The sequence below is a fragment of the Rhipicephalus microplus genome, chromosome 2, assembly GCF_043290135.1.
Source record: "Rhipicephalus microplus isolate Deutch F79 chromosome 2, USDA_Rmic, whole genome shotgun sequence".
Lineage (NCBI taxonomy): Eukaryota > Metazoa > Arthropoda > Arachnida > Ixodida > Ixodidae > Rhipicephalus > Rhipicephalus microplus.
The window spans coordinates 272,923,015-272,936,738 of record NC_134701.1 but is presented as its reverse complement, the minus strand read 5'-3'; the positions used below and the strand labels follow the sequence as shown (position 1 = coordinate 272,936,738).

Below are 13,724 nucleotides of genomic sequence, written 5' to 3'. Positions count from 1 at the left end.
CGTAAACGCGGCCGGGGCATCGTGCGAAGTGACCTTCGTCCTCTCCTGAATTACGAGTGTGATAATTGTGGGTGTAGGAGAGACCACGCTGTGGGGAGGTGACAACCTTTAGAGCGCGCCCAAAGCGAGCCCGTTGCACCATCTTGCCACTGATAACAAAAAGGCGCTAAAGTTTCGAAGTTCTGAGGACTGTCAACCAGTGTATGGTGTATATAAATGGCTTGCCATGGAGTGGACAATGTGCGCTCCGTGGCGTAGTGGTTAGTGCCGCGCGCTCAGGATCGAGAGGTTGTTGGTTCGATTCCGTGCGACGAATGCCTGCCTTCTGGCGTTTTTCTTTGCAATCTCCTAGTAAATATTCTTCAACATCACTTTATTGATGGAAGTACGTCAGCAGAGCTGGTGTGGACCTCGGCATAAAAGACTTTCGTCTTAAAAAAGAACGTGGGTTAAGGGTTGAAGTGCACAGGACGAAAGCAATGATGTTTTCCGCTGCACTATTGCAGATTAAGTTTAAAGGGATACTAGAGGCAAATATTAAGTCGATCTTGATAGCTGAAACAGCAGTTCACAAACCTCGTAGTGCTACTTCAGAGCCAAGAAAGTGCTTATTTTGAAATCACGTTTTAGCGGTCTCCATCGGGTTAGGGCACTTCTAATCACCCAATAAACAATTAGGCACTTGTGTTGTCTGTTCTGTGTAATAGTTGCTACGCTTCCTACCAAGAAAGATCTAATCACCCGCCTGAAAGCGGTCTCTTTGTCGTCGCTGTTGCTGTGCCCAACTTTGCCCGCCCTTAGTGCGCAGCCGCCGACACTTTTAGCAGCAGAGCAAAAGTAGCGGGAGCCACAGCAGCAACAACGGCCATTGAATAATTTTCTGCTTGCTTGGTTTAACTAGGCCTCGCTAGATGATACCACCTATCCAGCCTAACCTAGCCTAACCAGGTGAAAATTGAACTTCTGAATCTCTCGCACCATTCTCCTTTCTCCTGCCAGGCGGTTACTTTTTCCATAAATGAAACAGAAACAGTTAAGCAGTATTTTATCACATCTCTTGATGTGCGGAAGGTTCTTTTTTGTTGCAGCTATTTTGTTTAACGTCATCGGGATCAGTTCAAAAGTGTCACTCGTGGCACACATCGTGTGATACATTTAGTTTAATTCCTCAGTAAGTAGGGCACTGCTGTTAATAATATTGCCTTAAGATATTGTTATATATTGAGCTTTCATTATGACATGTTATTTGCCTTTAGTGTCCCTTTAACGGAATGGGGAGTGAGAGTAAATCTTAATGTCAAATGAAAGCTTTCATACTGGGTCCTTATAGAGGCTGAACATTTTATTTTCGAGATAGTCTTAGTATTGTATGCAGCTCCTGCAGGTATAATCATGCTTCTAAATCTTCTAAATTCCTGCCTAAACTTCCTGTGTGTCTTATGGAGAAGCAGAAATTGCATCATGAGACAAATGCAGTTTTCGTCAGTTTTATGATGCCCAGTTTCTTTTGACCAGCACTACTCTATCTGCTGGCGCATCATAGCCACTGTTGTTTTTACGTCATAAAACCTGGTGTTACTGACTCACATGTCACTTGGCGGCCAACTTGCAGGTTTTTTGGGTATGGATCATTGATGCAATCTACCACTCAATAGTTCTCTTCTGGCTGACCATGCTGGGAATAAAGCAGGGCAAGTCACACTTTTATTCATTTTTAATTGAAGTTTTTAGCGGGCACCATAGCTCGTATAGTTGATATCTTGCTCTTTAAAATACTGGTTCCCAATATTTGACCGAAAACCGGCAGATATTGCGTCAAAATCATCAAGTATCCCAGCCTCTAGAGCATCGAACGAAGTGATCAGTTCCCTTGACCTCACAGGTAGTGTAGTGACCACAGCAAACTGCTTGTGTTTGCAGTCAAACATAGGATGCTGCATAGCATCTGTGGCAAAGGTGTGCAAACCACGTGTGATTCGATGTAACCCTAAAAGCAACAAGTTCCAGTCATAGCATATGGTCAGCTCACTTTGCAGAAGACATCATTGGTACAAAATGACAGCACATTAAAATGGGGAGTAAAAAAGCTGCACACGCACTCCATACTTGCATAATTTTTTCACATCATTGCATTCTGACTTGGGATGTAAAAACAGCGCAAAAAAAATAGACAAGGACAGAGGAAGAGATGACACCGCGCTGATCGCGGTGTCGTCTCTTCCTCTGTTCTTGTCTATATTTTTTGCGCTGTTTTTACATCCCAAGCATGAACCACCAACTAGCCCAACTTTTGCTATTATTGCGTTCTGAGCTTGAAACTTGGCATTCGCAAAGTGCCTGCTAGTGGAGCATCTCACACTTGCTCTGGGGTCTTCCGATGTGCCGAATTTTTCAATTCTTTCAGCAGATTTGGTGTAAATATGCTTTGAGACAGCGATATGCTCATCATTAAAATAATAAATGACTATTAAGCTTTGACTCTCAATGATGTTGATTATGTAGACGTTGCCTGGGCGAACGGAAGAGATGGCGGATACCTCATGTTTGGAAACATGGTGTACACTGTGAGTAATCTAGCTTGTCGTACTTTTTTTTTTCTGTAGCTATCAAAATTTTTATTCGATCAAAAACTGTGAATGCTAGTTGTCTAATCCTTTCTTTTTTTTAACATTTCGTGTGCTTGCTACCTTTCCAGTATGTCGTGGTGACCGTGTGCCTCAAGGCTGGCCTGGAGATGAACTCATGGACTTGGGTAAGGCTGGCGTGGCTGCTTGATTCGCACTTAATTGTAATTAAGGAGAATCATTAAGTCAAGCTAATCTTGTACATTAGTTATTAAAAGATACAAAGCCTAGCATGTACTGCTTATGGTCTCTTAATGAGCAATAAAATTAACCAAACATGGCCAATGATGCTGACACTACAAAATGGAAAACTAGATTGCTATAATGTGAGTGTTTATTTTTATTAGTGGCAAGCAGTTACAAACCACAAGTAATGAAGTCCAGTAAGTTACGTTTGAACATGCGAGGAACTGCAAGTTGACCAATTTTCTTTCATTTTCTCACGGAAAAACTCCTGCATCTCAGTGCACTATGAGCATACAAAAAAAGAAAATGAAGGAAAGTTTAGCTTTTGTATAACGTTACAATAACTCTTTTCTTCATCTATAAAATTCTGATGCTGCGAGGTTGGAAAAGAATCTGCCTACAGTGTACTTAAGCAGTGTAATGCATTGTATTAATGAACGAGCAAGGGTACCGTCTCTGTTACTACCTAATATACTTTCTTTGTTCAACGCTTTCCTCTACTTCATCTTCCATTCCTTGTGCTGCCCCATGCCTTTCTTCTCTACAGTAGCGTCTTTCTCTCTTGTCCGCACAATGGTGAATCCGGATTGCTGGTATGTGTGCTGTAGTAACTGTGTTTTTGTCTCCCTGTCTTCCCTTTTTTTGCAAGCCCGTGCACATGGCTATTTGGGGAAGCATCGCAATGTGGATACTGTTCCTACTCATCTACTGCAACATGTGGCCGATGCTACCCATCGGTCCGGACATGGCTGGCATGGTGCGCATAGATAGCATCACAACTTTGAGCATCATTCTTTCTTGTTAAAGCAGCTGCAGTAGTAACATATCCTAATGTTTTGGGATGTAAAATCACAAATATGATTAGTCTTCTCTAATGTGGATAAAATTATGTTACTATAATGTATTGCTACTAAATGTTAGTGGCTATCTCCTAATGAATATTGAGGAGCTAGAAAGATTGTGGTGGAGGGTAGGAGAGTATAAAAATAAAATAAAAATATATTATACTGCCTTAAGGGGGCAGGCAGGTCTTAGACATTCTTATATTTATTTCCTCAGTAATCTTGATCAAACTGCATAGGATTATGCAGTTTTTTCTGCTTATTTCAAATACTTAACTGACTTTCCTGTTCCTCATTTTGTTCCTGAGATAACTTAAGTTGACTATAGATTAAGTTGACTATAAATGGCTATAGATTGAAAGCATGCAAGAGTTTTTTTTTTTTTTTTAAGCCTTTCTTGGTTATTTTACAGCAAAATGAATTATCCATTTTAAAAAGCAGTTGGAATTGTGTTACAATTTTGATGAGTGATTAATTAAAAAAGCTAGTGCTCTAAATTCTGCTCCTATACTTGCATTCTACACACATAGAGGTTTTCATTGCAAAAATAATTATTGCTGTACCTGCCCTAGCTGCAGAGATATTGAAGCCTCAAAATTGAACAGTCATAAATGGTGTGCATGGTGTGCATGGTGTGCATTTTTTGCAATCCTTATAAAGACGCTCACAAAATTGTAGCAGAGCTTCTAACGCAGGTGCCGGCAAATTATAAAGAAAGCCTCGAAGTCGGTTCCCCATTTTTTTACAGGTTCTGCATCTTAACAGCACCAATAATCCGGACAGTTAGAATGACATTACAAAAAAATTACCACTTCCTGGTGTGTGAAAATTTGCAGAGAGATAGAGAAATACTTGCAGAAACTAAATATGTCAATTTAAAAAAAAATGAATTTTATATAGCTTTTTGGTCCCAAAGACCAGTCTGCCCCTGGAAACAAAATCAAAATTTTCATAAACCCAGCAGAAAAATTTTTAAAAGATTTATGCTAGTCGCATTAGATCAGTCGATAAAGGAAAGGTCAAAAATTGAGCCACTAGGTTAACACTAGGTTGTGCTAGGAATGTTTTTATGTAACCCCCGCTTCTTTTTTTTTGTAATACTTGCAAGGCTGCTCTCACTTGCTCAGGATGAATGTGAATTGTCGATTTAATTTAATGCAATAGCATCAAACAAGCATGCACTATCTCTTATTTTTAAGAAATAGCACTCTGTTCTTTGTGTATATTGAACTAGCTTCTTTGAAGGACTGTGCGCTGCTACGTAAGTAAACAAGAGCCGCTAGGGATTCAATAGTAATCAAATGTGGTTTGAGGTGCACTTAACTTGAGCATCTTTTTTTTTTTACTTCCTCTGAAGCACATTTGATTACTATTTTCATGTTCGTGTCTGTATATGTCTGAATACAGAAACACAGTCGAAGTGGGCCATCTCTCCCCCTCTCACACCTGCAGTAAGAAATTAGTAACGACACTTTTTAGTCTTTCTCGTTCCTTTAGACCTAGATGAACACATGTGTCTCAGTAGCTCACTTAAATGATAGCCGATAGAGTAAGAAATTACTTTCAGCTCAGACCACAGCGTTTCCCTTTCTTGCAGCACGTCATGATCTTCTCATCCGGGATATTCTGGATGGGCCTCGTGATAATTCCCTTCATGGCACTGCTGGCAGATGTCATTGTCATTGTGTAAGTGCTGGAGGCCTTCATTCATTTTCTTAGAGGATTGCCTCCCCTTGCATGCAAATTATCGCACAAACAGCAGGAAATGTTAGAAGTATGGTAGGAATACACGGCACGGAGTACTAGAAGGCAAAACACAGACAAGAAAAATGAAAATAATATTTGTGTCACCCTTCCCATTGTCTTGCTTTTTGCATGAAAGGCATGTTCAGAAGTTTCTAAGACAGCGGTAGGGCTGTTTTCTTTCTTGTGCAGTTTCTTGTGCACCGAGAATGCTTGCATAAGCATTCACACAGGGATGTCAGGCTGAAATGTGCCCTTCATGGCTGATGCATGTAGATGATAACCAGTCACACTGAATGATTTCATGTATCCTCCAGGACAGGTGACTAGCTAGGTACGTGACAAAGCTCGACCTACTTGACAGGTTGTGCGTGAACATGGCAACATTCATATGGTATTTCACAATGAGCAGCAAAAAGCCACACATGTGCCCCATTCATGTGTGAGACTTTATCACTCTTGCTCGAGCTGCTGCCACTGATGCCTCCGCATGTTAGGAACAAAAATTAGTCATATTCTGTCCGGTTTTAGCCGTCTCATCCTTGAATTTGGCTTTGCTGGTAATGTTGCATTGATGCAGTCAAGGGCACCATTATCCAGGACCAATCATGATGCAGTGGCCAAGTTGTTTTCTTGCTTTGAAGCCAATGCAGCCACTTTTCAGTGGTGGCAATGTGTGTGTCGTGTTGTGGTTATGCATGGAACAAGTCCAGGTTGTCTAAATTTAATTGGCAGCCATTTATTCTGACACCACTGATGCTTGTATATTTTATTGAGATGCACTGTTTAATTGTTACAATGACCCAATGATGAGGTCCGATAAAATCGACTTTTCCCTTGTTAAATTATCGGCACTACATTGAAGTCATTATGTCATTATTACTACCCTTCTTTTCCATGCACTTTATGATCTTGGTGTATACATATGAATGAAAAGCTTGAAGCATACCTTGCCAACCTGGCTTAAGTGTTCTAGCACTTGTTTACTTTCAGGATTAGGCGATCATGTTTCAAGTCTTTAACCGAAGCTGTGAGAGAAAGTGAGATTACCCATGCTGATCCCGGTCCCGTGATCCTCCAGGGAACCAAGCAGAAGTACGTGTTTTCTTATTTAGTCTCTTGACATACAGTGCAGTACAAATTGTGCAAAATTTAATGCAGTGGGGTAAGAGTGGATGGAAGGACCTCTTACCTTGCTGCGTAGCCTAATGATACAGTATCGAGAAAGCGGGAAACTTGTATTGGAAAAGCTACTGATTAACATGTTATAAAATTTAAAGATTTCAAAATCGTTTAATTCAGTTTTTGTTAAATGTCCTGAAGCATTTCAGAACCTCCAAAATTTGGAACAAAAGCACTTTTTTTTTCTTTTAATTTATTTGTATACAGAGATGCAATGAAAAGAGAATTGGCCATCTATGCGACCTCAACAGGCTGGTTTACTGCTTTAAAAGGCTGTTCTGCATTCATAGTACCTGTTGTTGCATGCGTAGCAATTAATATCTACTGCTTCCTGCTCACTAACAGTCTCGCTCGTGTGTCACTACCCTTGGAATGACAAAGCACTTGCACCTAATTAACATCGTCTCGACATTTCAGCCTGATTCCCTCCTCACAAGAAGGCAACCTTGGCTGAAGCATGCGCAAGTGTGCTGCACATCTCTTGCTGAACTCTTTTTTTTTCTTCTTCTTTTCTTTTGCACGAACTCTCGCTGCGAACTTCTGCACCACTCATGGACACTGCCGGACGCGAAATGCACTTAAGCGTCGAGTCATTACATGTTTTGTGGCATATGTGTTTGTACATACACGTTATTGGAAAGATGATGTAATCCTGTGGTTGCATTGCTTGGAATGTTTTCGTGTGACCAATTTACGCCTGCCTCTTTTTTTGTAATACTTGCAAGATAGCTTTGACTTGCTCAGGATGAATGTGAATTGTCGATTTGGTTTATAGCATGAAACAAGCATGCGCTATCTGTAATTTATAATAAATAGCACTCTTGTTCTCTGTGTATATTGAACTAGCTTCTTTGTGTGCAACCTGAATGTGTTCCACATGTTCTAATTTGTGGTGTTATGGCTGGGTTCTGTATTTTTCACGCATAAGCTTTGCATGGTGTGAATTTGCAACAGCATGGCACTTCCTAATGCTTTTTATCTTTTCTTTGAGTTCTGGATTATTTGCGCATTTCCCACACAGTTTTCGCATTTTTCATCTTATCTTTGAAATTTGCATTAAGCACTATCAGTGCACCACTTTTTATATTTGTTCGTGGGTCTCACTACAGATGGAATCATAAGCACTGTCCATGCATCATGTTTTATGAACCCGTTTTCTTGTGCACAGCCTTACTCGTGAACCCTTGGCCTTTTGCCTCTTCTGTACTTTGCACTTGTTCATGCTGTTTTTTGTTAGCAAAAGCTACATTTTTTTTCACATAGTAAGGTGACTTTTTTTGTTATTATTAATGTAGGTAAATTTTGCCATTCGATAGTTGATTGTGATAATAAGTACAGTGGCCAATCGATTTTTCACACTCTGAGGGAATGACAGAAATGCTTCCCCAAATCTCTCTGTTAAAAAAGAACAGATTTAGCTCGAAGAATATTGCAATTAATTTTGCCGGCTGCCAGGAGGCTCGCTGACAAGCTTCTGAGTCTGCCTTTTGCAAAGTGTGATTTCATGCACTCGAAGACGGCTAGATGCTTTGACAGTGCCAAGTTCAACGCATGTCGCAGTACAACAACATTGTCGATCACAAGGTGTCTGTGTCTGTTTTGTTGTATGTTGTGCGCTGGCACATGTGCATGAAAGAAAGAACTGTAAACATAATAGCTCATTTCTCCTTGTCTGACGAAATATTAATGTGAATTAATATTGTGGCACATATACATGTCGTTTATGCCATAGGCGTGTGCAGGTTTCCGCGTTTCCGCATGAGAGGGGAGTAAAGTCTCACGCAGCCCCCCCCCCCTCTCTCCCCTACCTCATAGTAGATGCAAAAAAGAAAATGAAGCGATGTGCTGCTCAGAACAGCCTCCCTTCGGTCCAAGAAATATCAAGGGTAAAGGCGGGAACAGCTCTGAGAGTGCAACCTCGCCATTATCCTCAAAAACTTGCATGGCCATAGTCTTGCATCTGAAGCAATAATGGAATGGGGTCTACCGAGTATGGGGCAGATTTGGCACCCCCTAAAATGATAAGGGGGGAGGGGGGGGGAAGCTGCCTCTTTCATGTGCACGCCTATGATGTATGCCATGGTCTATTGACAAAAACTTTGGTTAATGTAGCTTTAAAAAAATTTTAAGTCTGAACAATCTGCTGTACTTTTAGACAATCTGCTCTTAGAGTGTTTGCCATTGACTCTTTAGTATTCGTAGTCATGACGTCAGGTACTTGATTTGGATAGTTTTCTTATCAGGGAAAACAAATGCATCACAAGGGTCAGAAATGACTACAGCTTACAATTGCATTGTGGCAGTAATTTTTTTTCTTAGACATGCTATTGCTTAGTTGTGCAAGTGCTCATAACACACCCGCATGCTGTTTTTTTTTCTCTTGTCTTTAGTGTTACTAACCACACAACACCAGTGATAACTTATGTCCTGTCTTGTGTCTTATTAAACAGCATTTGCTAGGTAGCATGATACCCACCGCATGGTTTCAGCAAGACGATCATGTGCTCACATCAATGTGCTTTCGTGTAGCCTCGTATATAGTGTGAAAGTCAGATTAAGATCATATGAAAGCTTATTCTAAATGCACTTGTCTAGTCATATGTGTATTTGAGTTTAAAGCACTCTGCAAAGACGGCAGCACTCACTGTGCCATCTTTTAATGTACACTAAGGGCGCATGAAATGTTCCTTGAGCATTATTGTTAAAGAAATCGCAAAGTGGCAGTACGAATGCTGCCGATGCTTCTGATGCCATTGTCATGCATGACACTCAGGTATTCCATAAACTGTAATGCTTTTACTACAGAGTCGGAAATCAAAGCTGTTTAATATCAAGAAACCTCATCTTGTCAGCTAGATATGAACAGGAACATGTGTAAGTGGTCTGCAATGTGGTGTGTTAAACCAAAGCAAAATAAACAGCATTATAAAAGATGTTTATTCCTACCCTCATAGAAAACCACCAGTATGATGTCCCATTGGAAACAGCTTTTGGCAGATGTATTCTTAATTTGCCAATTTTGGGAGATAGACTTTCTGTAGGTGGTTGACTGGCTATGAGCCTTTGGCAAGATATCTGTATCTTCACTGGGCTGCATTATGCAGGGCATTATAACTCCTAAAATTGGAATTGGAGTCCTGGCTACCACTGTGGCACTCAATAAAAAACAAAAATTACCCACATTTGTGCACCAGTGTTTATCATGAACTGGTTATCATGAAACACTTTTAAGAGCACAATATGCATAGGCACTGCAATTGAAATGCTGCTGTAGACTTAAGTGAGAGCAAATTGCAAGTTTTTATACATCGACGCTTATCGTTTGCTAACCTATCAAGCAGGCTCGGAAGCTGGCAGCAGTGCCGCCTGCAGTGTGCGAAAGCACCTTGATGTGTGGTGGTGTGCTGTTGGTTCCCTCCTTTCACCTTTCTGTTCTTAGTTTTGCATTTGGCCCCTGTCCTTTTTTTGTTTTTCTGCCCGCACCCTACCCCCTCCCCCCAGTGAATCCCACGTCCCTGTGTGCACCGTGTATGAGAACAGAAGAGCGCTGGACGCTGCAGAAACCCGGCTCTGATATGGCTGCGTTCACTCCTTCCACTTTGCACGTGCGCTGCTTTGTGACAGCACTACTCCGTTCCGTGCCTGAGAACATTTGCGTCTGTGATATGCGTGCTGAGTAGCTCCGTTTTGGACCTGTTGTGAGCCATCGTCGCAGGGAGAGGCCATGGCTGCTGTGTTGGTGCCTCGGAGCCGGCACTCGTTTTTGTTTCATTTTGTATTCTCAACTCTGGAGTTGTATGTTTGCCGAGAGTTCTCCGTAAGAGGAGTACTGTTTGATTTCCATACTGACATGAACTACTGCTATAGTGAAACCACGGAACACCGAGTGAAGACATTTTCTTGAATTAGGTTGAATGTTAGATACCCATCAGTATTTTTCAATGCAGGCCTTTCGGACACACTATACGATTTTGACTTTCTGAAGCCATTAAAATATGTACACTAGATTGGCCTCTGGAAGTTTAGCTACGGAATATTAAGGATGTGCAAATATATTCTAATATTTAATATATAGAACGAAATAGCCACTATTTGTTCATACAAATGTTTTTCGGATATTTTACGAATAACTCAACTTAACTACGCCCAAATAAGTGCGATATTGGTACAAACGTGTGATGAATTTCATCTAATCGAGTGCCATATAAGCAAAAATGAAAGCTTGTGAAAGCCAACAGACTCAGTCATTCAGCAAGCCCATTCTTTACTCGCTACGTGCAAAGATTACTCAAGCTCTCTTTGAAAGTGCTTTAAAGTAAAGAATCTGCTTATTGGTTCCAGAAAGTCAATTTCTTCTGTTAGTGTAAAAATCACGAATATGAGAGTGTGAACATTTTTTGTACATTTCTGATAGAAACAGCTGTTCAATGTTCAAAAAGTATTTGGTATTTACAATTTGCTTCACTTTGCTTTTGGCACTCGTTGCACATGCCAATAAAAAAGTGTCCTGCACATGCAGGTGGGATGCTTCATACACTTCGTAATAACCTTTGTTAAGAGGTGCCTTTTGTGAGGTAGGCATGCGTGTAATGATGTCAGCGTCTAGCACTAACTGAGGTTTTTCAACCCCGTCTTTCATGCTTGATGCAGGAGAGAAGCATCGCCGCAGGCGACTGTATTTTGTTTGTTAGCCTGATAACTAAGTTTATTACATACATCACACGAGAGAATATTTTTCACACAAGTGGGAATAATGGAGTCGTGGCATCATTTTTAAGGCATCCAGCCTTTGTAAAATAAAATAAATCTTACAAGTGGCATGTTTGCATAAAAGTTTTGTAAATATTCTTTTTATTCTGGAAATGATTGACAGTATAGCAAAAGGGTTGCACATGTGTGATTCATGGAAATATGAGTATAACATGTATAGCACAACTGTGGCTACCATAGGGACCAGTAGCTCTAAAGATTTCTTTTGGGGAGAGGGGTTGGTTGATGCATAGTCCATGCATGTTCATGCATACATTTTTGTGTGTGTGTGTACACATGCCAAATAGAAAATTTTCTGGGGGGGGGGGGTTGAACTCCTCCTCTATCTTGGCAACATGTAGGGCCTTCCTAACGTTTGACTAGCGGGGATGCGAAATCGGCAATGCACTTCCAGAATGCAGCAGCTCATTTGAATTATGCAGCCTGATTGGACAAATCCCACTGTTGCATAATTCGTCATTGTTACTTTGAAAGATACTCACGAGCTGGGGTGCTCCCATCGTTCGAATTTCGTTTTCAATGCATTTGTATAGAAGATGTAAAGCACATGCTTCGGCTGAATTGAAGGGCATTTTCTCCTCCAGATTGAACTCGTTTAAATAAGCGGTAGTGTTGTGGGAGAGGAAAATGGACTTTCAAAAAACACAAACTTTGCTCAAGAAAGGTGTGATGATTCAAACATGCAGTTCTGACGCTGTTATAATAAACTATTTAATGTGAAAATAACATACGTCATATATTGGTTAGAAGCATATTCTGATTGTGTACTGATATCAGTAAGAAATATTTCGGATTTGCTCGTTTATTGCGCAGTTTATAAAATTCATGTTCGTATAGTTCTGATTGTACTCTCATTCAAGGAATACAGGGTTACAACATACACACAGCAGCACCTGTGTTGTTGGTGCCATCTTATGGCACAGCACTTAACCTGACAAGGCAAGCAACCATTACTGCAGCCACAAACCACATTATACGTGGTAGATGCAGGTGTCAAGCATTAGCCGAAAGATGCTTGGTTAACTGATGCAGTATACAGAATTTTGGGGGTGTTGTTTACCCTCGACAAAATTCCTCATGTCGCAGCAATGTCTCCGAGTCATTGTGGCTTGATAGAGTGTTGCACTATGTTGCTGTCAGCAACTGCTGCTGCTTTCCATGTCTACGGTAAACTGGTGTTCACCATATTTGTACGGATTAACTACAACTCGCCAATGTTAGACACCAGCTCAGTGCTTGTTGCATGTAGTGACGACATTGGATGTTGGAGACTCTATATTAAAAGCATATTGCTCACTGTTGAGTACAACTACAGATGACATTCCAACCGCATGGTACATCTTTACACTCAGTATTGAAGTAGTGCCATTCAAACAAAGCACAAACTCTTGTTTTTACCATACTGCCTGTTGCATGTGTACAGAGAAGGCACAAACTCGGTGTGTTGATATTCATGCTTGGCATATGCATGTGCTGTACGTTTTTCGCATCAGTTAGCTTACGCATGCCGCACCATTTGTTTTAGCACATCACCTGGATTTGGGTGAAAAAATTCGTTGTTTGAATTTTACACCAAAGATGTGTCTTGTGTTCATTCCCATGATTATTTTCTTCACCGAAAAATTTTGCAATAAACTGTCACCAAAAGCGTACTGTGGCAATTCTTTGTTTTCTGGCGAAAAATAATTATTGTCATGTTGCTTTAAGCTTCCAAGCATTACATTACAACATTATCCTGCACTATGTAAATGTTTGCATACATGATTATGAAAGAAGGAAATGCCCTTTTGCATTCCCACATCAAATTTAACATCAAAGCACTGTAAAACTTTTTCACAGAAAAATTTATATTTGAAGTGTCAATTCATTGGCTATAAGCTGTGAATTAATGACAAAGTAACATAATATGACTGAATTTACAACTCCAGCTTACTACAAGAACAGATGATGTTTTAAACTGCATTTTAGCAGATTGTTTAGCATGTTGAACTGTACTTACTTTTGCTCTTATATATGTTAATGTGTGGAGTACTTATGAAGTTACAATTTTATGTAGACTGTCAACTAATATTGATTCGGCAACTTTAAATGGATTTTAAGAGCTCTGCAAATGCTAGCAGGATGGCATTTAAACTTGTGGACTTTGCAGGACATCTTTGAAAAATTTGTAATCTATTTGGATACTGAATAACCGTACTTCACTACAAACGATTCTTGTGGGAACCCACCAGATAGAAATTCTGAGGTTACGAGTTACTTGATGTGATGCTGAGGACCTGTAGCAGCAAGTGACAAAAGAGAAATGACACATTTTGTCTGGATTGTTGAATGCTGGCAGATGCAGCTGAGCTTGATAAGTAAAGCATTAAAGGCTACA

The 13,724-nt window shown here is 40.4% G+C and overlaps 1 protein-coding gene across 12 annotated transcripts in view; it reads left to right on the top strand.

The window, feature by feature from the left end:
• ATP8A (ATPase phospholipid transporting 8A1) overlaps nt 1-13,724 on the top strand; it is a 111,469-nt gene that overhangs the window by 85,572 nt on the left and 12,173 nt on the right. For 10 of the 12 annotated variants that reach the window (XR_012888050.1, XM_075881710.1, XM_075881694.1 and 7 more), the window contains 6 exons: nt 1,613-1,691; nt 2,503-2,564; nt 2,696-2,752; nt 3,460-3,567; nt 5,250-5,338; nt 6,389-6,490. Coding sequence is in view for 11 of the 12 variants with exons in the window: in XM_075881710.1 (XP_075737825.1) it covers nt 1,613-1,691; nt 2,503-2,564; nt 2,696-2,752; nt 3,460-3,567; nt 5,250-5,338; nt 6,389-6,490 (497 nt within the window). In the remaining variant the exon portion in view is untranslated. Of the gene's footprint in view, nt 1-1,612; nt 1,692-2,502; nt 2,565-2,695; nt 2,753-3,459; nt 3,568-5,249; nt 5,339-6,388; nt 6,491-6,994; nt 7,415-10,078; nt 13,000-13,724 lie in introns of those variants that run through there. The other 2 variants (XM_075881729.1, XM_075881735.1) reach the window with 2 other exon arrangements.